At 46.5% G+C, this 25,904-nt stretch overlaps 2 protein-coding genes across 7 annotated transcripts in view; one reads left to right on the plus strand and one right to left on the minus strand.

Moving 5' to 3' along the window:
- The window catches only part of RALGPS1 (Ral GEF with PH domain and SH3 binding motif 1), a 552,121-nt gene that overhangs the window by 357,459 nt on the left and 168,758 nt on the right, over positions 1-25,904 (plus strand). For all 6 annotated transcript variants that reach the window (XM_063935883.1, XM_063935884.1, XM_063935880.1 and 3 more), the window contains one exon: positions 19,971-20,108. In XM_063935883.1, the coding sequence (XP_063791953.1) occupies positions 19,971-20,108 (138 nt within the window). The remainder of the gene's footprint in view (positions 1-19,970; positions 20,109-25,904) is intronic.
- ANGPTL2 (angiopoietin like 2) overlaps positions 1-25,904 on the minus strand; it is a 260,169-nt gene that overhangs the window by 122,025 nt on the left and 112,240 nt on the right. The gene's annotated exons all lie outside the window — the stretch shown is intronic.

Here is a 25,904-nt window from a genome sequence, read left to right on the forward strand (position 1 = left end):
ACAGGCTATACCCAGTTGTAGATCCCAGCACTGGGAAGGGTTTTGTAGCGACATTGACTGCTGGAAAGCCCTGTATTTCCTGATGGAGTGTACGGTATTCCATACATTGGATTCCCATCCAGCGTTCCTGTCCCATACGGCAATATGTGTTGAATTAGTGTGATGGTTGCTGAGAGCTCACATGTGTTCTGCCGCGGCCTGGTCATATATAAGCCGGTTTGTTTGCAGCTGGAAACATGAGCGACTTTGATAATGAGGAAAAAAATTAACTTTTTATGAAGATAAATTCTTTCCTGTTATTAGAGTGGTTATTATATATTACCTCCGTGTGGCAGCTGCAGCCGCCTGTGCTGCAATACGGCCGCGAAATGCTTCTCAGTCACGCAGGGACCTGCTTCCGCTCTCTTCCCTGATTTATTCTACGTACATGGTAACGGCCGCCATGTTCAATCTACCAGGAGGTGGACACTGTCTGTATCCTACCTGATAGAACATGCTGGAACTTGTAGTACTACGGCAGCTGGAAAGTGGCGGCTCTCCTTAGTTATTTTCATAAAGCTAAACCAGTGTATTTAGTAAAGGTTGAAGGATAAGAAGTACAAACCAATGACCATAATAAAGTTATCTGAGGGTGCAGATAATCTACTTTTTTTTTATTTTATTTTTTAACATTCTTAAGTAAGAATTTAGGGGGTAATTCTGAGTTGATCGCAGCAGCAAGTTTTTTAGCAATTGGGCGAAACCATGTGCACTGCAGGGGGGCAGATATAACATGTGCAGAGAGAGATAGATTTGGGTGGGTTATTTTGTTTCTGTGCAGGGTAAATACTGGCTGCTTTATTTTTACACTGCAATTTAGATTGCAGATTGAACACACCACACCCAAATCTAACTCTCTCTGCACATGTTATATCTGCCTCCCCTGCAGTGCACATGGTTTTGCCCAACTGCTAACAAAATTCCTGCTGCGATCAACTTGGAATTACCCCCTTAATGTCATCAACTCTTGTATAGTGTAGCTCCAACATATGACCCAGCGTTGTACAGCGTTGCCACATAACTTAGTAGAGAAGTCAGTCTGCACCGTTACTATTCCTGTACATACAGGGTGTGCAGGCGACTTACGTGAGCCAGAACCGTCCGCTCCGATAGATCAGGGAGATGACCGCACATGGGGTGACGTCTATTGTTCCCAGTCTTTAGCAGATGAAATGCTCTGCCACACGGGTGACCCTGTAATAACAACGGCCGCACAATCCACCAGCGTCAGCTGTTTTCTAATCTCCCAACTGCCACTCGCACCTCATCCAACCCCAGCTGTAAAAACTCGCACCTCATCCAACCACAGCTGTAAAAACTCGCACCGGCCGGACAGGACTCACTTACTGCTAATGCTTAGTGCATGAGCGACGCTTCTTTACTAATATAAAACTGAACAACTTTCACGCACTCATTTTTAAATGTACCTAATATTAACGTGATCCCATCGCCACATTATTTACTGTTTTTCTTCTTTTTTTTTACTGCACTGCGCCTTGTGCAGGAATAAGTGGCGTTCTCCCGGATCCCTGTTACCTGGCAGGGGGCTTATTATTTGTCACCCAGGGCCTGATTCACATGTGGCCGCTGTCCCGATTTGGTCGCAAGTGACGTTTATATTTTCTGCACATGCGCCGGAGCTGCAGTGTGTATGTGTCGCCATAGTACTCGCAGTTTGGTGTTAGCCGCAGCCTTGTGGGGGCGGCAAGGGGGCACATTTATAAAAATAGAGACGTGTCTGTGATGTTTTTGGGGCATACCGAGGCCAGCGGCGCAGGTTCACTCCCGCTGCAAGAGAGTCAGCAGCAAGCATAGTACTGGCTGACAGTTTAACTTGGAATCAAGCGGCCAGGATAGAGTGTAAGCTACCAGGCCAAATTCTCCTAAAGCATAGAAGGCGCTCACTTAGGGGCAGGGGTTCCTGTTGACCAGAACTCTCCCCATATTAGATGAGCCTCATGCCTGCCATTGAATAGGGGGCAGTATTGTGCCACGCTGCGGATGTGGGTGACTTCCTGAGTCACGTTTGGGCCACAGGGAACAAATAAAACGTTTTTTTTTAATGTGTCCAGTCGGTGACATTTGCCCTGCCTGCCGTGTGGCTGACGCGTGTCGACACTGATTTTGCACATTTAAGGCACATTTTTAAAACCTATAAAAAAAGCTCTGGGATCACCCTTATAATGCTCTGCTTAAAACAATGCTGGTAAAAGGCTTATAACGGGCGCTGTGTCTCTGCGACCGTGTGTACAAGTCCTCTGGTTCTTTATTCCTTTCCCTTACTCACCCACAATACTTCCCACTGACAGCAGCTGTATCTCTGCTTTATACTCGCCTGCGAAGCCTCCACCAGATGCAGCTGTTTCTGACCCTCCCTGTACCCATCTGAGCTGCGCGTTACCCCTACACGCGTTTCCCAGTTTCATCACAGCCCACGTTACGGCACATAGAGACCCTGTCATACTTTGTTGGTAACTCAGACCTGATCGCACGCTAGGCTTTTTTGCAGTCCTGCATTTGCATAGTCGCCGTCCACAGGGGAGTGTATTTTCGCTGTGCAAGTGTGTGAACGCATGTGTAGCAGCGCTGTGCGAACAGATTTTGTGCAGCCTCTGCGCAGCCCAGAACTTACTCAGCCGCTGCGATTACATCAGCCTGTCCGGGACCGGAATTGACGTCAGGAACCCTCCCTACAAACGCTTGGACACGTCTGCGTTTTTCCAGACACTCCCAGAAAACAGTTAGTTACCACCCACAAATGCCCTCTTCCTGTCACTCTCCTTGCGAACGCCCGTGCGAATGGATTCTTCGCACAAACCCGTCGCTGATCAGCGATCCACTGTGCAGCCGTCCGTTGCGTCTTCGGATCTGATCACGATCAGATCTGAATTACCCCCTATGATGTCAGATTGTTCCTTCTGCGATGTACATGGTGATAAAGCTAAATATTTATCGTATATAAAACACTTTAAGAGGTCTAAGAACACTGTACGCTATCTACGTAGGAAGTACCGTAAGGGTACGCAAGTTGCGTAGCGATCGCTCAGCCGTAGTCGAGACGCTCAAGCGTCACGTTCGCTTACGGCCCAGTGATCACAGGCAGGCACGCTATCGGCTGCCGACTAACGTAATGATTCGCTATAGCGTAGCGGACGCTCGGGACCACGAGGAGATCACCAGCGATGCAGACGCTCACAACGTTAAACCTTTATATCTATACCTTTAACTATGAAATACGCAGTAAACCTTAGTGTGGTGATAGAGTGTAAGTGCAACCTGGTGTAACCTGATTAACTACAAAGCTGCTTGAGCGTCACCGACGCTCAGAGAATACTTAACACTATAAAGAATACACAGATACCTGGGCTTAGGGTCCGAAACCTATTATATGTATTATGACTATTATACTTGCAAAAAGGAATCACAGTACAAATGATACACTACAATATAACATAAACCAACTAACCAGATAACTACACAGGAAATAACATACAATACAATTAAAGGAAAATACGAGAGAAAGAGAAAGGAGAGAGAGAGATGGCTCACAATAACATCAAGACAATATGATTACGGAGAAAACTTACGCACAAGGGGAATGATCGCATGCGCCTCGATATCCAGCTCCCGATTATCAGCAATGAGAACCGTTGAAGAGAGTGAACTGGATACGGTCGGCCTGCCTATTTATGCCCCACACACAATACAATTCAATGGTCCCTACAATCTCATTGTTCATTGGACACAGGAATTCGGCTCTGCATTATAACAAAAGGTCATAGGTTGATTCATACAGGTGGGCTGTGACTATTTCCAACTGCTCAGGTGGGAGGGAAACTGGGTTTCCCGCCGCATGGGTAATAAAGTGCAAATAAAGTAAATGTTCATAAACTTCTTATGTCCATAACTATTCGCACGAGCGATTGATCTGCTTCAAACCAACACCGGAATATTGCTAATTAAATATTCTTCCGATGGATACCAAACACTGCTGTATGACCCCTGTTAGACCCTTCGTACAATACAAAGAGGAATCTCTCCGTTCAGGAACATGCTATGTTAACCAAACTTTCAGAATCTATCAAAGGGACCATGATCTATAAAATACATTATTAGTGAAAATATGTAACGATTGAGTCGCACGCTACGACTACACAAACTTTACCGTAAATACGCATACCGTGCACCAGCGGGTGCACGCAACAGCGGGTATGCGCCTTCACGGGAGAGCGCACGCATGCGCAGCGCGGACCAGTGTGAGGTGCAAATATGGCAGTGTGTATAGAGATATTTTTCTGACTTTGACAGTCCACCCTTTGGCAGTCAATAATAACTGCCACTTCCTGAAAACATTTCAAAAGGAGAAAAATATATGTTAGGGGTTAATTCATTTCCATGGTTGGGTGAGGGAGGAGAGAGGAGTAGGTGTGAAGAGGGTATGACCTAGTGTGATAGCAGAAGCATGTGTGTATGAGTCCATGTTTGGGGGGTCATGTATCATCGTGCCGTACGTGTTGTAAATCAAGCTTCGAGGTATTGCGAAGTATACATTTGAATTCCTTCTTATCCCGTGGTACGGGTCTGTGGATGGGCTGTCAAACTTTACCGAGCTCTTTTCGGATTTTGAACAAAATGGGGAGCACATTTTAGTTGATGATACATGAATGGGGGAATATGTGATTGCTGATATCTGTGCCTGTATTCCCTATACTATGTGTGTCATTACCTGAGGGTTGTAGAAATGAAGAAAAGACATAATTACGGTAAATGCGGTGGTATTCTATGTCAGGTTAATGTACATCTGTCGGTTGAAGTTTTGTTCGGTATCAGTTGAAAGTCGTCGTCTTTGCGCTGTTTTGCTCATTAGGCGTGAGCAATAAGCTTTGTCAATGCCATTAGATTTACAAAAAATGTTGGGCTAGCGTAATTTTAAGAATTCTAGGGAAACTGGGGATCCATGGCAAAGTTCATCAAATGTCTATATCTCAAGTGGTCAAAACTCCTTATTTGGTCCATCCGTTGTCTGTATAGCGTCTCATCAACTTCCTCGTCCAAGGGGGTCTTGTTATCTTGGAGAAAAACCAGAAAAACAGGTGAAAGAAACGGACCGTATAATCGCATTTTCATCACATCATTGTTTCTATCGTTGGGTCGTAAATCAAATCCAGGTTAATTACAGTTTCCTCACTCCTCAAACTCATCACTCTGGTACTTTGTTTGCACCTCATTAAAGCCTGCCCGCATCTAAATATCAATCCAATCGATATAACGACACCTAAGATACACAGTAGAAACTTCCCAACATCCATTATGACTCCTTGAGCCCAGTCTCCTAAACCAGAAAACCAATTTCGCGGGTTCAACCATGACACCCAACCAGTCAGCTCATTACCTACAGCAGCAAGAGTGAGATTGTGTCTCCTGCGAAATTCCCACTTCAATTGGAGAATATCGTCCATCTTTTGGTCTATGACCTCGACCGGATCCTCGGTGCTATTTGTGATATACGTGCAACACTTCACGCCGTACTGTGTTGCCAATGTAACACAATATCCGCCTGTCACTACTGTGAGGTAATTAAGAACCATTCTATGCTGCACCAGTTCTGTTTTATAAGCTTGAAGTTCCCTTCCAGTATATCTAAACGTGTCATCATACATTTCAGTGATATTATCTAACAAATTTGCGAGCGCCGATATGTATTTATAATTTAGCACTCCTCTAGCGGTGCGGGTGAAATCTAACGCGATTAAGAATTGAATCCCGGTGGATTCACTTATCAGATCAGAGGCCGGATGCTCTGTCTTCTCTATCAGGTGCCTTTTAACAACGTGCTCGTAATGGGTGTGAGTATAAGGAGCTTGGGCACCACGATGTATGTCTTTCATTTTATCATGTGTTACAGTCATTACTTCAGGCAATACTTTTCCAATATAACACAATCCTTCAGAGTTTGGGGCAAGCCACTTGTACGCCTTTCTCCCGCATATGAAATATGCATCATCGGGGAGAACATATGGGACGGAGAAGGACATAACCATATTACACACCTTCCAGGTGAAATCTCCTAACCCTAATTCTTCCATCTGCTTAATACACGTATCAGGTTTTACGATATGTGCACAGTATCCTGGTGATACTTCTCCAACTCTCGTAATCCTATTTCCTAAGGTGTACCTATACCGGAAAGATTTTCCTCTACTGGCTATGTGGCGTACAAGCTCTGTATCTGTAGGCATTCTATCTGCTCTATGCGAAAAGGTCATGGTGTGGTTACTCCATGACACTTCCCAATTTCCCGGTTTTCTGGGATTGGAGATGTTGAAACATAATAGGGACCTATCCACATGGTATTGGTGGAGCTTCAACCTAGGAGGGCTGGAGATATTAAACCTCCTGTCCACCGGTCTCCCACCCTTTAGCTCAAGTACCTCCCCTATCGTTAAAGGAAATGGTACTAGCCCTGATTTGCTATGACCTTGAGGTACTTGAGAGCATACCCAACAATCTGTTTTATTTAACACATTACCCACTAAGGAGTGATAGTCACTCAATGGATGCCGGTCCATATGGATATTAAAACTGGATTGGCATTTCTTAATGCACCCATCCTTAATGACATTGTTACAAAGCCTACAGATACAGTTTTCTTCTTAAACTAACAATCCTTCAAAACGTTTGCAAATAACAAGGTTGTTAGATCGTGCCCGGTACTCGCCTTTGCTTGGTGATTGGGTTGCTATTGGAAATTTACACCTCCGTCTCAGTCATTAGAACCTTTCTGGATCCTTTCTCGACCTCACTGGTACTTTCACCGAAACAGACTGCTCTGGTCAACATCATGGTCAACAGGAAAATCCAGATCACAGTCTCTTGGGGCAAGTCCATCTTACAGGAGGAGAAAAGAAGAAATTTGTAATGGGGGTATAAGAAAACAGTTTGTGGGGGAGAGAACTTGTTACGATAATAAGTTCTCTCGTCTTGTTGTTCTTCTTGTTCTGCTGTCCTCTCAAAGGTGCTGTCTCTCAGTCTTCCAAACGAACATTCTGGTGATGCAATATTCCTTCCTAATCAGCGATCTTTCTGTAAGGAGCAAAAATCTGGCATTACCATTGGTCCAACTGAGGGGTGACATACCATCTTTAAACCATGACAACATGAATAAGAAGAGAGAGAGAGTCAAAAAAACAAAAGAGAGAGAGAGAACACTTCATGTGCATATATATATTACATAACTCAACAATAAACACCAATAGGAAAAGAGAAATTAAACATTTTTTTTTTCAAACATTTTCAGCATTAAGAAAACATTGTTATTATTATCAGGCTGTCATATCTACGTGTCTAATGGTCTCCTTGAACAGTCCCTCCCCACCAGCACCTGCATTACTCCACTGTTTGTATCTGGCCAGAAATACATTGTGGCGGATAGGTCATGCTGGGGTTTGGTAGACTTCTGCAAGGACCAAGTGGATATGCAAAGTGTGAATTCTTACCAATAATCGTCAGAGATGGGGATAGAGAGAGAGAGAAAAAACATTTTTCTTCACAAATACATTTACAACGTTTCACCTGGTCATTCCTGTGTCTTCAGTGAATGACCTCCCAATTTATTAACCGTTACCTCAGGCTTACCTCCAGTCCTAATGATCACCTTTCTTGACTATGTGATCCCTGATTATAATCGTGTGTGTTATAATTTTGCTCATTTCTTGGTCTAGGGGGTCTGACTTTATGTGGGTTATTACAGGTGCTGGCATAATGCCCTTCTCTTCTACAATGGTAACAAATCCTTGGCTTTCTCCATATGCTAGGGGCCTGGGGTTCCGGTCGACTTGATGCATCCTCTAGTGCTTGGATGTTCAGTGTCATCAACCGCTCTCCCTGCGCTTCCCTGGTTCTTTGGATATTTCGGTCATGCTCGATAGCGGACTCTCTTAATGCCGCCACCGAGATACCTCTCCAATGAGGTATTGAGGTTTGTACCCTAATTTTTAGTGTGTCTTTTAAGTTGTTCGTTAATACGGACACAGCTACCTCTCTGTGGTGTACGATAGTTTCAATGTCATCTATACCAGTGTATCTAGCCATATCCTGCAGAGCCCGGTGAAAATACTCTTCTGCGGATTCATCTTCTTTTTGTTTTATTGTATAGATTTTATTCCACTTTACTACTGTAGGAAAATATTCTTTCAACTGTAGATTGATTCTTTTTACATTATCTTGGTTATACTTGTCTGTTAGTGGCACTTCCTCATCTAGCTTACAATCAGCGATAAATTTCAATGAATCAACATCGGGGGGTAAACATGCCCTCAAGACTGTCCTCCAATCTTTGTTATTTGGCTCTGCAGTGTGTCCTAGCACTCTAATGTATCTTTGACAAGCAACTAAGTCTTTCCTGGGATCAGGAAATTCAGACAGAATTGTTCTTAATTCTGTTCGGGAAAAGGGGCAGTACATGGCGATGTTCCTGACAGGAGTGATTCCTGAAGAGTCAGTTTCCCCATTTGGTATTGCGATTACCCTGACAGGATTAAGTCCAGTAACGTCATTCTGAATTGATTCTACAATATGAGGTACATTTGTTTGTGCGTACTGTATAATACCATACGTACCTGTGGACACGACCTCACCTGACCCTCCATTAGGGAGTTTGATTACAGTCTTTACCGATTGGGTCGCGTCCACCTGGATGTCTTGCATAGGCGTGCGCAGGGGGGGTGCCTGGTGCGCACAGGCACCCCCTAATGTCCGACAATCCGATCTCACATGCCTGATGCAGCGATCGCCGAGCAGGCTGATTACTGTCCCCTCTGCGTTGCACCCTGTCAGGATTGCATTACTGACTGGACACCTGGGTTAATCAAGGGTGCCACTGCTACCGGCTTTCAAACTCCCGGCTCAACCTCCATGTACAAAAACTGCGTGATGTGACGTGATGACATCATACTGCTCACACGCCCACCCGTCACACGACCACCTCTCTCCTTCTATTCTAGCCAACGCCAGCCACTGATGAGGAGCAGCATGCAGCCAGTATTCCTCTTAGGAAGACAAATTCAATACTGGCAGGTGGTCGGCAGCAGCATTGACACGTAAAATGCTTTTCCAGCAGTAACTAGTCTGTGACTGTCAGTGTCAGTGAGTGACTGCAGCTTGCAGGGGAAAGAGAGGGGGAGCCAGACCAGGCTGAGGAGGAGCAGTGTAATTGCAGTGAGTGTCATCAGGAGTGTTTGTTTGGTGCACACCACAACATCTGACAATGCTTCTGCATTATTAGGATTGGTACAGGGGTGGATATTTTATATTACGCTGACCGTCAATAGATGGTGCTAGACACGCCCAAAAGGCGGTGCTAGACACACCCCTCCAACAGTGCACCCCCTAATAAAATGTGCTGCGCACGCCTATGATGTCTTGTGTGATGGCTTCTGGAAGAGGTGCCGACATCGTTCTGGGTTCATTTTCTTGTTGGTGTTCCTGAGGAAAGTTTAACATGGGGTGCGACTTGCATGGGTTAATAGTTGTACATTCAACAGTATTACAATTATCTTTGTTACATTTATTACACTTATTCTTATTATCTATACTACTGTTGCTAAGAGCGTTTTTATTGTTCACCCTTGTGCTTTTCTCCGCAACCACAATCCCCTCCATTGCCATGTCTCTCCTCTCAAGATGAAAGTTAGGTAAGTAAGTTACATTTCTTTGCATTTCACCCTCCTGTTGCCATAACTGTAAACAATCATAATGCTTGATTCGTCTCTTTGCTGATTTAATGAGACATATCCTTCGCCTTAAATTATGCAACACCTCTGAGTTAAAACTACCTATCCCGGGAAATGGTACCTTATCCCCCGCAGTCATTCGTGTCCATTCATCACAAAAGGTCTCAGTGTGGGGACCATATTTCCCCCACATTACTAACCGAGCAGACCCTCGGGGTCTGCAAGCCTCTGGAGTCTGAATCCTGACCTCCGACCGTCTCTGTGTTGTGCACTTGGCTGCCATTGTGGACCTTTTTAACACAGAAAAACTTCCTAAAATGCACCAAACACAGAACTTCGTTGGAAATCCTTAAAGCTCTTCCACTGAACTTCTTCTGCTCCGGGTATCTCCGTTCCGCCTTCTAGCAGACACGTGTAGCCGTTGCAGGCCCTATCTCTAGAGATTTTCCTGAGAAAATTCCCTTCCTTTTTCTTTACACAAATCACGCTTGCATGTGCTCCCTACAACACGTATGAGGGCAAGATTTACGCATGGATATACGACCTCATATCACGTTGCGTTATTGGTCACACATACAACCGTGCGGTCCAATCGTACCACTTATAGACACTTGTTGCCCATAAATGGTAGGATCATTGGAGTCTCCCTACTGTGCTCCAAAACAGCCAGAGCGTAATACAACGAAAACTTTATCACACTCTGTTGCACGTTTTCACTCAGACCGTGCTCATCATGTTCCACACAGATCACAAAGTTCACAAAGCTGGATTATCACACAGATCACAAAGTCCACAAAGCGGGATTCAATACACTCATACCGTTTTCAACCCACTATCATTCTTATAGTTTTCTGATCAGAAAAATCATTTCCCGTAGTCTGATAGCTCTCCCCAGAGGTATTACAGTAAAGTAAGGTATTTAAACTAAGTTTTGGAAAGCTGAAATCAATTTGTGCTATTTATCGCCTTGCGCTATTTACCGCGTTGCGCTATTTATCGCCTTGCGTTATTTATCGCGTTGCGCTATTTATCGCGTTGCGCTATTTATCGCCTGTTGTTTGAGTTACGTGGGCGTACCCAGACGCTCCGTTGCGTAATATACGCTGCGTGCGTCGGCCTTTGGATTGCGTACGCAAGTCTTTGTTAGAGACACGTGTACGCAAAGCAAAGATCCACCGTAACACAATTTATACTTTTATCAATGTAGATGATCCTTGATCATCTACCACACACCACACTGACTTCGCCTTATCTCCCAGGCAAAAACTGTGTGTTGGTCTACACTTTAACTATATTACCTTTACTCAAACTATTGAAATAGCGGCAAATTTCTCTCAGCACTTTTATCAACTATAAAACTAGCAGACAGGAGAGTGATATACGAAAATACACAAATGAAAAAGAGATGCAGATATATATATGTGCGTGTCCGCAAGACAGAAAAATAAACAGTTTTAAAAGACACTAGCGTTTTGCTCTTACCTCCGGTTCCCGGATTCCTTCAGCACTCTTTACCTAAGCGAAGCAGACGCTTATCCCGTCAGCACTACGAGGGATACAACCTCCCGCCCTTTGCTGATGGATAATGTCTGCTGATCTACCTAGTGCAGATATGTGAAGGACTGGACGGCCCCCAATTGATAAAGCTAAATATTTATTGTATATAAAACACTTTAAGAGGTCTAAGAACACTGTACGCTATCTACGTAGGAAGTACCGTAAGGGTACGCAAGTTGCGTAGCGATCGCTCAGCCGTAGTCGAGACGCTCAAGCGTCACGTTCGCTTACGGCCCAGTGATCACAGGCAGGCACGCTATCGGCTGCCGACTAACGTAATGATTCGCTATAGCGTAGCGGACGCTCGGGACCACGAGGAGATCACCAGCGATGCAGACGCTCACAACGTTAAACCTTTATATCTATACCTTTAACTATGAAATACGCAGTAAACCTTAGTGTGGTGATAGAGTGTAAGTGCAACCTGGTGTAACCTGATTAACTACAAAGCTGCTTGAGCGTCACCGACGCTCAGAGAATACTTAACACTATAAAGAATACACAGATACCTGGGCTTAGGGTCCGAAACCTATTATATGTATTATGACTATTATACTTGCAAAAAGGAATCACAGTACAAATGATACACTACAATATAACATAAACCAACTAACCAGATAACTACACAGGAAATAACATACAATACAATTAAAGGAAAATACGAGAGAAAGAGAAAGGAGAGAGAGAGATGGCTCACAATAACATCAAGACAATATGATTACGGAGAAAACTTACGCACAAGGGGAACGATCGCATGCGCCTCGATATCCAGCTCCCGATTATCAGCAATGAGAACCGTTGAAGAGAGTGAACTGGATACGGTCGGCCTGCCTATTTATGCCCCACACACAATACAATTCAATGGTCCCTACAATCTCATTGTTCATTGGACACAGGAATTCGGCTCTGCATTATAACAAAAGGTCATAGGTTGATTCATACAGGTGGGCTGTGACTATTTCCAACTGCTCAGGTGGGAGGGAAACTGGGTTTCCCGCCGCATGGGTAATAAAGTGCAAATAAAGTAAATGTTCATAAACTTCTTATGTCCATAACTATTCGCACGAGCGATTGATCTGCTTCAAACCAACACCGGAATATTGCTAATTAAATATTCTTCCGATGGATACCAAACACTGCTGTATGACCCCTGTTAGACCCTTCGTACAATACAAAGAGGAATCTCTCCGTTCAGGAACATGCTATGTTAACCAAACTTTCAGAATCTATCAAAGGGACCATGATCTATAAAATACATTATTAGTGAAAATATGTAACGATTGAGTCGCACGCTACGACTACACAAACTTTACCGTAAATACGCATACCGTGCACCAGCGGGTGCACGCAACAGCAGGTATGCGCCTTCACGGGAGAGCGCACGCATGCGCAGCGCGGACCAGTGTGAGGTGCAAATATGGCAGTGTGTATAGAGATATTTTTCTGACTTTGACAATGGCGACCATTATGCTGCGTGAAAGTGCTGCCCCCTATTGATATGACCATTTCATGACGGGGGGTTTTACGCCGCCTTATGTGTTTGTGTTGTACAGTGCCTTCTGTCTGCTGTCTCTCCTTTTCAGCCAGTCCTTTATATCATCAGGAAGAGTCTTTTCATTGTGCTGCCTATGGGAACGGCACAGAAGCCATTGTCTGCACATAGGTTATGATCCAGTACAGTGAGCTGTGTCCTATCCCAGCCAATAAAAAGGAAAACACTGTGATTATATACATTTCTAAAAGAAGAATTGCGCAATAACGCCTAAAGGACACGAGATTATTTCCAGTTTCAGATCTCAGCCACCACATGAGTTCCATAAGCGCACAGTCTGGCATCAAGGGGGCATTAATTACAGCCGGCAGTGGGCCCTCGCGGTATGACAGGGATTGTGTCTCCTCGTATCTCGGTGCCAGCGATTGGCTCTATAGGTAACTTCCAGCGACTCCTCAGCACAAAGGCCGCGTGCGCCTGGTGTTGCCTCGATATTGTTACAGGGATCGTCTAGTCCCGCAGGACTGCGTGTATTATAAACCGCGCAGGCCCCCGTCCAGCGGCATTCAGGGGGATCTGAGGAGGCCAAGTGGAGTCTTGTTCCCAGCTCTGGAACAAATTCCATGTAATTGATGGAATGACAGGAGGGCCGGAGGTCGCTGCGCAGTCATACATCACTGTCCAGCCCGACATGGCGGCTGATGGCTCACTCGGGGCATTGTCCCAAGCGTTTCCCAGCAACTCGCCTGCAATTAACCGTAATCAGGCCATCTCTAGCAGGAGAGCCACAGGCGTGGGCCTGTATTTCCTGCGGGTGATATAATAGCAATGAGGAGCGTCTTGGCCATTTTCCAGACCCAAATCTTTCATGTGCACAGCCCTCCGCAGTCCCAGAACCAAAGGTGCAACGCTTCTACGTGTATTACTATTGTACAATTGCGTCTGACGTTACTAGTGCTAATGACCTTTCTCCGAGGCTTGTCTTTTACTGACCGCCAATACATTTACTGACGCTGGCACCCCTGGACACTGCGTGTGGAAACGATGGAACGCCGCGGTTCCGCACTTTCTCAGATTACTGGCGTTGGCTCTCTAAGAAACCTATGGATCGTGGTGACATTTATGGTTTAAAGAGCAGAAATGAAGGTAGAGATCTCAGCCGGGACTTATAAACGTTCCGTTCACGTGTTACACATCAGAAGCCGCCATTTCCCCGGCTGCCTGCGCCTTACATTAGTATATGGGCGAAAATCCACAATCCCGGTGTGGCAGCTTCAAGCGTGATATTCCCGGTGTCGCCTGCAGCAACGGATCAGAACGTCGCGGCAATGCTTCCCTCATTCTGACCTTGTAAGCAATCCTCCATCGTAACTCAGTGAGCGCAGACTGTGCACTGACCCCTTTCCGTCATGGTGAATAGAGGTGGCTGACTTGGGGTTCAGGGGCCAAGAGCCCCAGTTATTACACATTGGGTCGGATGAGCCGCAAGGCACTAACGACACAGTAGTGCGGTAATCTGCGGCTCAAGCATGAAGAATATACCTTTTATAAGGGGAAAGAGGCTGGGCCTGTCAGAGAGAACTGGGGTTCTTCTGTTATTGTAGAACTACAAGTCCCAGCCTTGTCAGCAATGGGAATGGTCGGGTTACTTGTATTTCATGGACTGATGGAGAACCTTACGTCACTAAGGTGGTCATTCCGAGTTGATCGCTCGCTAGCAGTATTTAGCAGCCGTGCAAACACTATGCCGCCGCCCACTGGGAGAGTATTTTAGCTTAGCAGAAGTGCGAACGAAAGGATCGCAGAGCTGCGGCAAAGTTTTTTGTGCATTTTTAGAGTAGCTCAAAACCTACTCAGCGCTTGCGATCACTTCAGACTGTTCAGTTCCTGTTTTGATGTCACAAACACGCCCTGCGTTCGCCCAGCCACTCCTGCATTTTTCCTGGCACGCCTGCGTTTTCCCGAACACTCCCTGAAAACGGCCAGTTGACACCCAGAAACGCCCACTTCCTGTCAATCACTCTGCGGCCAGCAGTGCGACTGAAAAGCTTCGCTAGACCTTGTGTGAAACTACATTGTTCGTTGTAATAGTACGACGCGCGTGCGCATTGCGCCGTATGCGCAGAAGTGCCGTTTTTTTTGCCTCATCGCTGCACAGCGAACGAAAGCAGCTAGCGAGCAACTCGGAATGACCACCTAAGTCCTTTCTGTATGTACTAAACACATAATGCACAATTTTTGTTTACTTTTGCTGTTGCGGCCTGTAATATTCTCCGGCAACTAAAAAGTGTCCGAGTGTCCGCGGGACGGCGTTCCTGTCAGACTGGATGGCACGTCTGCAGATACCGCAAGTTTAATTTGAGGTGTCATCTACTCTGTTACACTGGGCACATGTCGCCGGGTTTAGGACGCAGCTCTTACTGACGCACGTGGCGCATAGTAATGCTGATCTAGAGATGCACAGGAATGCGACAGATGCTTATTAACCCATGCTGGGCTGTTGGGAAAATCACAGGGGTCGTGACGGCCTCATTCACTTTTGGTGTTATGGACGCAAAGTCGAAGTCAGTCATTCCTCAGTAAAAACAATATTTTTAAAAAATATTCTTTATTTCTGTGGAAATATCACATATCGCGGTCACTGAAGTCAGTAACGCTGCAGGAAACCGCATCAGCCGACAGTTAAACTCCTTCAGCGCGTCTCTGGAACCTATTACCGTGTACATCAGGTGGTTCTGGTTTTCTTCAAAGAGTATTCTGTTGTGTCGTTAGGGTTTACCATGCTGGAGACCTGGGCCCGTCGGCAGCCTCTAAATCTAATGCCGGAATGACATACTGTAAACTGACACAAAACCCATTTTCCATGTAAGTGTTTTCATCCAGTCCCTTATTACTAAGGCAGAGATTTCCTAAGGATGCAGTAAAACTACAAGTCCCAGCATGCCCTGCCGGCCAGGTGTCAGATCTGGATGTGTCTGTGATTTTATTTATTTATTTATTAACAGTTTCTTATATAGCGCAGCATATTCCGTTGCGCTTTACAATTAGAACAACAGTAATAGAACAAAACTGGGTAAAAACAGACAGACATAGAGGTAGGAAGGCCCTGCTCGCAAGCTTACAATCTATATGATCTAGAAGGAGAGATTATGTTATACTGAGTCTGTAGGTTGATCAGTCTGTATTATAGCGGTGTACTCTCTATCAGGGAAGGTGATAGCGTCTGTGATAAACGTGGGTAGAAGTACAGGTCACATGAGGAAAGCGCAGCATACGTTTCCTGTCTCATCCTGTACATCTGACAAAGGTAAATACTCCACAGATGTTCTCTGTCCAGACTAACGGGAAACGCAGAGTAGATGATCCACGTCTGAGGCCCGTCCCCTGGGGCGCCTTGTTTCCCCCTTGTCTTCCTGAACGACAGGCCACCATTGAGGATGAGTCCCACACACACCTTCCCTGTTGCGTTACCTGCTCCCCCAGTGACACTACAGGGAGATAAATCACGTCCTGCTCGTCCGTCAGACACGTCATCACCTGTCAGGGGCACTCGCTGTTGAAATGGTTGGTGAAATCGCCGCGTTGGACTAAACAGACGGTTATCCGCCCTGAGCACAGATGTGAATGGAGATTCCATAGCTGCAGATTCCCGTCGCTCCCAGACCTGTCCACTTCTCCTAGTCGCTCATTCACCGGTTTTCTACAAGTGCCCCAGCTTATTAAGATTAAATTAAACATCTTACATTCATATACCAGCACGGCCTGCCACCAAAGACCGATGGCGATGAATTGCGCACATAGTGGGTCCGCGGTAATGAAGTCTGGGGACTCTGGAACACGGGGAGTTGTTTCTGCTGCTGCTTTTCTGTATACAGTATGTATGCTCGGAACCATAACTGTTCCAGAGACTCCGGAATTAGGGGGAAGTCTCCCAGACTCCTGAAAGTCTAGGCCCACTGGGGTAACCTTACCTGCCAGCAAGGGGGTCAGGGGTTTGATGGGGTCACAAGTGGCTTCTCACACTTTGTTGCCATTATGTTACGTCCACTACTCCTCTAAAACGTGTTCCAGGTGCCTCATACCTCACTGATGTAACCGACACCTAAATTGCCACAAAAACTAAAATCCGCTATGTATATTCTAGCATACAATAAAGAAATATATCGGTATTAATGAACATGTTTTTGGCTTGAAACGTGTGTCATATTTATATTTGCTATGTAGATAAGTAGCAGCTACTGCTCTCTGTTATCAGCCACTGCAGTGTTTTTAGAGGCTAGAAAGCAGCTTGTATTCTTGGATCAGTGGTCCTTTAGGAGAGACACATGGAATCGGGGTAATATATTAGTTTATTAATCTGTATATATATGTGATAAGGTGCCAGGTTTGTGCAGTACTTGTGAGACTGTAAGTCGGCACTCCGGCAGCTCCCTGCAGTCTGCATTTATTCAGGGCACGCAGGGATAAAAGCCAGCACTTCCCCGCCAATGTGTTTCTACCTGACCACAAAATACATAAGTTCTGTTTAAGCCTAAATGTAGAAATTTGTCTGGTTTCGGCCGAAACCTCCCGATAGACTCTGTGATAACATGCGCCCATGACCACAAGCTTCAGGTTGTAGCATGGAAATTCGGACGCAGGAGTGAAAGGTTAGATTGACGAGAGGGGGATTGAGGACGAGTGATCCCATTAACACTCTGTATGGCGCAGTCCGTGTATGGCGAGATCAGAGAGGAATGCTTCTATATATAGGTGATATTGGGAAATTAGTGTTCCTGGATAAACAGCGCGGTTTCTTTAGTGCCCCCTTTGAGGCTTAGGCGTTCTGGGGTCTTGATGCCGGCGCGGCCTAATCACACAAGCCCCTCTGTCTGACGGCCTCAGGGAGTTCACCCTTGTTGCCGTAATGGTTCCAGCTCGCAGAAGTGACAGCGGTGGAAAATTACACGGCGGAATCAAACTCTTCATTTAATGTGGAATTCTCAAATCGTTTATGGGTTTTTTTCTGTTTTTTTTTTTCTTAAATTAGCGTAAAATGTGGAAATGGTTCAATATTCTCCGGATTTATTACATTTTTTTTTTTTTTTTTTGTAATCTTGTTTTTAATGTTTTTGTTTATTTTAATGTGATTGATTAGACCAGAAAACAGATGTCTGTTATACAAATCTATATTGTATGTACTCTTATTATCTTGGCATTGCCCCAACAGACCTGCTAGTACTCATATGACCTGGGCATTGCCCCAACAGACCTGCTCGTACTCATATGACCTGGGTATTCCCTGACAGACCTGCTCGTACTCATATGACCTGGGCATTGCCCCGACAGACCTGCTCGTACTCATATGACCTGGGCATTCCCTGACTGACCTGCTCGTATTCATATGACCTGGGCATTGCCCGACAGACCTGCTCGTACTCATATGACCTGGGCATTCCCTGACTGACCTGCTCGTATTCATATGACCTGGGCATTGCCCGACAGACCTGCTCGTACTCATATGACCTGGGCATTGCCCGACAGACCTGCTCGTACTCATATGACCTGGGCATTACCCCAACAGATCTGCTCGTATTCATATGTCCTTGTCATTGCCCGACAGACCTGCTCGTACTCATATGACCTGGGCATTGCCCTGACAGACCTGCTCGTACTCATATGACCTGGGCATTCCCTGACAGACCTGCTCGTACTCATATGACCTGGGCATTGCCCCGACAGACCTGCTCGTACTCATATGACCTGGGCATTGCCCCGACAGACCTGCTCGTACTCATATGTCCTTGTCATTGCCCGACAGACCTGCTCGTACTCATATGTCCTTGTCATTGCCCCAACAGACCTGCTCGTACTCATATGACCTGGACATTACCCCAACAGACCTGCTCGTATTCATATGTCCTTGTCATTGCCCGACAGACCTGCTCGTACTCATATGACCTGGGCATTACCCCAACAGACCTGCTCGTATATATATGTCCTTGTCATTGCCCGACAGACCTGCTCGTACTCATATGACCTGGGCATTGCCCTGACAGACCTGCTCGTACTCATATGACCTGGGCATTCCCTGACAGACCTGCTCGTACTCATATGACCTGGGCATTGCCCCGACAGACCTGCTCGTACTCATATGTCCTTGTCATTGCCCGACAGACCTGCTCGTACTCATATGTCCTTGTCATTGCCCCAACAGACCTGCTCGTACTCATATGACCTGGACATTACCCCAACAGACCTGCTCGTACTCATATGACCTGGGCATTGCCCCAACAGACCTGCTCGTACTCATATGACCTGGGCATTCCCTGACAGACCTGCTCGTACTCATATGACCTGGGCATTCCCTGACAGACCTGCTCGTACTCATATGACCTGGGCATTGCCCCGACAGACCTGCTCATACTCATATGACCTGGACATTACCCTGACAGACCTGCTCGTACTCATATGTCCTTGTCATTGCCCAACAGACCTGCTCGCACTCATATGACCTGGGCATTACCCCAACAGACCTGCTCGTACTCATATGACCTGGGCATTGCCCCAACAGACCTGCTCGTACTCATATGACCTTGGCATTCCCTGACTGACCTGCTCGTATTCATATGACCTGGGCATTGCCCTGACAGACCTGCTCGTACTCATATGACCTGGGCATTGCCCCAACAGACCTGCTCGTACTCATATGACCTGGGCATTGCCCCAACAGACCTGCTCGTACTCATATGACCTGGGCATTGCCCCAACAGACCTGCTCGTACTCGTATGACCTGGGCATTGTCCCGACAGACCTGCTCGTACTCATATGACCTGGGCATTACCCCAACAGACCTGCTCGTACTCATATGACCTGGGCATTGCCCCAACAGACCTGCTCGTACTCATATGACCTGGGCATTGCCCCAACAGACCTGCTCGTACTCATATGACCTGGACATTGCCCCAACAGACCTGCTCGTACTTATATGACCTGGGCATTGTCCCGACAGACCTGCTCGTACTCATATGACTTGGGCATTGCCCAACAGACCTGCTCGTACTCATATGACCTAGGCATTGCCCAAAAGACCTGCTCGTACTCATATGACCTGGATATTGCCCCAACAGACCTGCTCGTACTCATAGGATGTGTTGTTTTGTTGTTTCAGGGATTTACCTCCTGGATATCATCTACATAGACTCTGCATACCCAGCGTCGGGCAGCATAATGGAGAATGAGCAAAGGTCCAATCAGATGAACAACATCTTAAGGATTATTGCTGATTTACAAGTCTCCTGTATTTATGGTTGGTAATCATTGTTGTCTAGATTCTCATTCATAAGTACAGTAGTATTTTGTTGGGATATACAGACTACTAGAATAGGATAACTGTCCCATCTCCAGAACAGGATAACTGTCCCATCTCCAGAACAGGATAACTGTCCCGTCCCATCTCTAGAACAGGATAACTGTCCCATCTCTAGAACAGGATAACTGTCCCATCTCCAGAACAGGATAACTGTCCCATCTCCAGAACAGGATAACTGTCCCATCTGCAGAACAGAATAACTGGCCCATCTGCAGAACAGGATAACTGGCCCATAACTGGCCCATCTCCAGAACAGGATAACTGGCCCATCTCCAGAACAGAATAACTGGCCCATCTGCAGAACAGGATAACTGGCCCATCTCCAGAACAGGATAACTGGCCCATCTCCAGAACAGGATAACTGGCCCATCTCCAGAACAGGATAACTGGCCCATCTCCAGAACAGGATAACTGGCCCATCTCCAGAACAGGATAACTGGCCCATCTCCAGAACAGGATAACTGGCCCATCTCCAGAACAGGATAACTGGCCCATCTGTAGAACAGGATAACTGGCCCATCTCCAGAACAGGATAACTGGCCCATCTCCAGAACAGGATAACTGTCCCATCGCCAGAACAGGATAACTGGCCCATCGCCAGAACAGGATTACTGGCCCATCTCCAGAATAACATAACTGGCCCATCTCCAGAATAACATAACTGTCCCATCTCCAGAATAGGATAACTGTCCCATCTCCAGAATAGGATAACTGTCCCATCTCCAGAATAGGATAACTGTCCCATCTCCAGAATAGGATAACTGTCCCATCTCCAGAATAGGATATCTGTCCCATCTCCAGAATAGGATATCTGTCCCATCTCCAGAACAGGATAACTGTCCCATCTCTAGAACAGGATAACTGTCCCATCTCCAGAACAGGATAACTGTCCCATCTCCAGAACAGGATAACTGGCCCATCTCCAGAACAGGATAACTGGCCCATCTCCAGAACAGCATGTCTGGCCCATCGCCAGAACAGGATAACTGGCCCATGTGCAGGATAACTGGCCCATCTCTAGAACAGGATAACTGGCCCATCTCTATAACAGGATAACTGTCCCATCTCCAGAACAGGATAACTGTCCCATCTCCAGAACAGGATAACTGTCCCATCTCCAGAACAGGATAACTGGCCCATCTGTAGAACAGGATAACTGGCCCATCTGTAGAACAGGATAACTGGCCCATCTGTAGAACAGGATAACTGGCCCATCTGCAGAACAGGATAACTGGCCCATCTGTAGAACAGGATAACTGGCCCATCTGTAGAACAGGATAACTGGCCCATCTGCAGAACAGGATAACTGTCCCATCTCCAGAACAGGATAACTGTCCCATCTCCAGAACAGGATAACTGTCCCATCTCCAGCACAGGATAACTGTCCCATCTCCAGCACAGGATAACTGTCCCATCTCCAGCACAGGATAATCTGTCCCATCTCCAGCACAGGATAACTGGCCCATCTCCAGAACAGGCTAACTGGCCCTTCTCCAGAACAGGATAACTGGCCCATCTGCAGAACAGGATAACTGTCCCATCTGCAGAACAGGATAACTGTCCCATCTGCAGAACAGGATAACTGTCCCATCTGCAGAACAGGATAACTGTCCCATCTGCAGAACAGGATAACTGTCCCATCTCCAGAACAGGATAACTGGCCCATGTGCAGAACAGGATAACTGTCCCATCTCCAGAACAGGATAACTGTCCCATCTTCAGAATAGGATAACTGTCCCATCTCCAGAACAGGATAACTGTCCCATCTCCAGAACAGGATAACTGTCCCATCTCCAGCACAGGATAACTGTCCCATCTCCAGCACAGGATAACTGTCCCATCTCCAGCACAGGATAATCTGTCCCATCTCCAGCACAGGATAACTGGCCCATCTCCAGAACAGGCTAACTGGCCCTTCTCCAGAACAGGATAACTGGCCCATCTGCAGAACAGGATAACTGTCCCATCTGCAGAACAGGATAACTGTCCCATCTGCAGAACAGGATAACTGTCCCATCTGCAGAACAGGATAACTGTCCCATCTGCAGAACAGGATAACTGTCCCATCTCCAGAACAGGATAACTGGCCCATGTGCAGAACAGGATAACTGTCCCATCTCCAGAACAGGATAACTGTCCCATCTTCAGAATAGGATAACTGTCCCATCTCCAGAACAGGATAACTGTCCCATCTCCAGAACAGGATAACTGTCCCATCTCCAGAACAGGCTAACTGTCCCATCTCCAGAACAGGCTAACTGTCCCATCTCCAGAACAGGCTAACTGTCCCATCTCCAGAACAGGCTAACTGTCCCATCTCCAGAACAGGATAATCTTGCCCATCTCCAGAACAGGATAATCTTGCCCATCTCCAGAACAGGATAATCTTGCCCATCTCCAGAACAGGATAATCTTGCCCATCTCCAGAACAGGATAATCTTGCCCATCTCCAGAACAGGATAATCTTGCCCATCTCCAGAACAGGATAATCTTGCCCATCTCCAGAACAGGATAAACTTGCCCATCTCCAGAACAGGATAAACTTGCCCATCTCCAGAACAGGATAATCTTGCCCATCTCCAGAACAGGATAATCTTGCCCATCTCCAGAACAGGATAATCTTGCCCATCTCCAGAACAGGATAACTGGCCCATGTGCAGAACAGGCTAACTGTCCCATCTCCAGAACAGCATAACTGTCCCATCTCCAGAACAGGATAACTGTCCCATCTCCAGAACAGGATAACTGTCCCATCTTCAGAACAGGATAACTGGCCCATCTCCAGAACAGAATAACTGTCCCATCTCCAGCACAGGATAACTGTCCCATCTCCAGCACAGGATAATCTTGCCCATCTCCAGAACAGGATCACTGTCCCATCTCCAGAACAGGATCACTGTCCCATCTCCAGAACAGGATCACTGTCCCATCTCCAGAACAGGATCACTGTCCCATCTCCAGAACAGGATCACTGTCCCATCTCCAGAACAGGATCACTGTCCCATCTCCAGAACAGGATCACTGGCCCATCAGCAGAACAGGATCACTGGCCCATCAGCAGAACAGGATAACTGTCCCATCTCCAGAACAGGATAACTGTCCCATCTCCAGAACAGGATAACTGTCCCATCTCCAGAACAGGCTAACTGTCCCATCTCCAGAACAGGATCACTGTCCCATCTCCAGAACAGGATCACTGTCCCATCTCCAGAACAGGATCACTGTCCCATCTCCAGAACAGGATCACTGGCCCATCTGCAGAACAGGATCACTGGCCCATCTGCAGAACAGGATCACTGGCCCATCTGCAGAACAGGATCACTGGCCCATCTGCAGAACAGGATCACTGGCCCATCTGCAGAACAGGATCACTGGCCCATCTGCAGAACAGAATCACTGGCCCATCTGCAGAACAGGATCACTGGCCCATCTGCAGAACAGGATCACTGGCCCATCTCCAGAACAGGATAACTGTCCCATCTGCAGAACAGGATAATCTGGCCCATCTCCAGAACAGGATAACTGGCCCATCTCCAGAACAGGATAACTGACCCATCTCCAGAACAGGATAACTGTCCCATCTCCAGAACAGGATAACTGTCCCATCTCCTGGACAGGATAATCTGGCCCATCTCCAGCACAGGATAATCTGGCCCATCTCCAGGACAGGATAATCTGGCCCATCTCCAGCACAGGATAACTGTCCCATCTCCAGTGTAACAGAACTGTCCCATCTCCAGAGTAACAGAACTGTCCCATCTCCAGAATAACAGAACTGTCCCATCTCCAGAATAACAGCACTGTCCCATCTCCAGAATAACAGAACTGTCCCATCTCCAGAATAACAGCACTGTCCCATCTCCAGAATAACAGAACTGTCCCATCTCCAGAATAACAGCACTGTCCCATCTCCAGAATAACAGAACTGTCCCATCTCCAGAATAACAGAACTGTCCCATCTCCAGAATAACAGAACTGTCCCATCTCCAGAATAACAGAACTGTCCCATCTCCAGAATAACAGAACTGTCCCATCTCCAGAACAGGATAATCTGGCCCATCTCCAGAACAGGATAATCTGGACCATCTCCAGGACAGGATAATCTGGCCCATCTCCAGGACAGGATAATCTGGCCCATCTCCAGCACAGGATAATCTGGCCCATCTCCAGGACAGGATAATCTGGCCCATCTCCAGCACAGGATAACTGGCCCATCTCCAGAACATGATAACTGGCCCATCTCCAGAGTAACAGAACTGTCCCATCTCCAGTGTAACAGACTGTCCCATCTCCAGAATAACAGAACTGTCCCATCTCCAGAATAACAGAACTGTCCCATCTCCAGAATAACAGCACTGTCCCATCTCCAGAATAACAGAACTGTCCCATCTCCAGAATAACAGCACTGTCCCATCTCCAGAATAACAGCACTGTCCCATCTCCAGAATAACAGAACTGTCCCATCTCCAGAATAACAGAACTGTCCCATCTCCAGAATAACAGAACTGTCCCATCTCCAGAACAGGATAATCTGTCCCATCTCCAGAACAGGATAATCTGTCCCATCTCCAGAACAGGATAATCTGTCCCATCTCCAGGACAGGATAATCTGTCCCATCTCCAGCACAGGATAATATGTCCCATCTCCAGGACAGGATAATCTGTCCCATCTCCAGTCTCCAGGACAGGATAATCTGTCCCATCTCCAGGACAGGATAATCTGTCCCATCTCCAGGACAGGATAATCTGTCCCATCTCCAGGACAAGATAACTGGCCCATCTCCAGCACAGGATAACTGGCCCATCTCCAGAATAACTTAAGTTGCCCATCTCCAGAATAACTTAACTGGCCCATCTCCAGAATAATTTAACTGGCCCATCTCCAGAATAACTTAACTGGCCCATCTCCAGAATAACTTAACTGGCCCATCTCCAGAATAACTTAACTGGCCCATCTCCAGAATAAATTAACTGGCCCATCTCCAGAATAAGTTAACTGGCCCATCTCCAGAATAACTTAACTGGCCCATCTCCAGAATAACTTAACTGGCCCATCTCCAGAACAGGATAACTGGCCCATCTGCAGTACAGGATAACTGGCCCATCACCTGAACAGGATAATCTGGCCCATCTCCAGAACAGGATAACTGGCCCATCTGCAGAACAGGATAACTGGCCCATCTGCAGAACAGGATAACTGGCCCATCTGCAGAACAGGATAACTGGCCCATCTCCAGAACAGGATAACTGTCCAATCTCCAGAACAGGATAACTGTCCCATCTCCAGAACAGGATAAACTGGCCCATCTCCAGAACAGGATAACTGTCCCATCTCCAGAACAGGATAAACTGGCCCATCTCCAGAACAGGATAAACTGGCCCATCTCCAGAACAGGATAACTGTCCAATCTCCAGAACAGGATAACTGTCCCATCTCCAGAACAGGATAAACTGGCCCATCTCCAGAACAGGATAATCTGGCCCATCTCCAGAACAGGATAATCTGGCCCATCTCCAGAACAGGATAACTGTCCCATCTCCAGAACAGCATGTCTGGCCCATCTACAGAACAGGATAACTGGCCTATCTCCAGAGCAAGATAGCTGGCCCATCTCCAAAAACTGTCTTTCAAGACAATGGTACTCCCAGTTCTGGCAAAATCATTCCTTTCTTTAGGGTCATTTTTTTATATATATTATTTTGGACGCCAAATGCAGTAAAACAGTTTTGCGC

This window comes from Pseudophryne corroboree, chromosome 8 (assembly GCF_028390025.1).
Source record: "Pseudophryne corroboree isolate aPseCor3 chromosome 8, aPseCor3.hap2, whole genome shotgun sequence".
In the NCBI taxonomy this organism is placed as follows: domain Eukaryota; kingdom Metazoa; phylum Chordata; class Amphibia; order Anura; family Myobatrachidae; genus Pseudophryne; species Pseudophryne corroboree.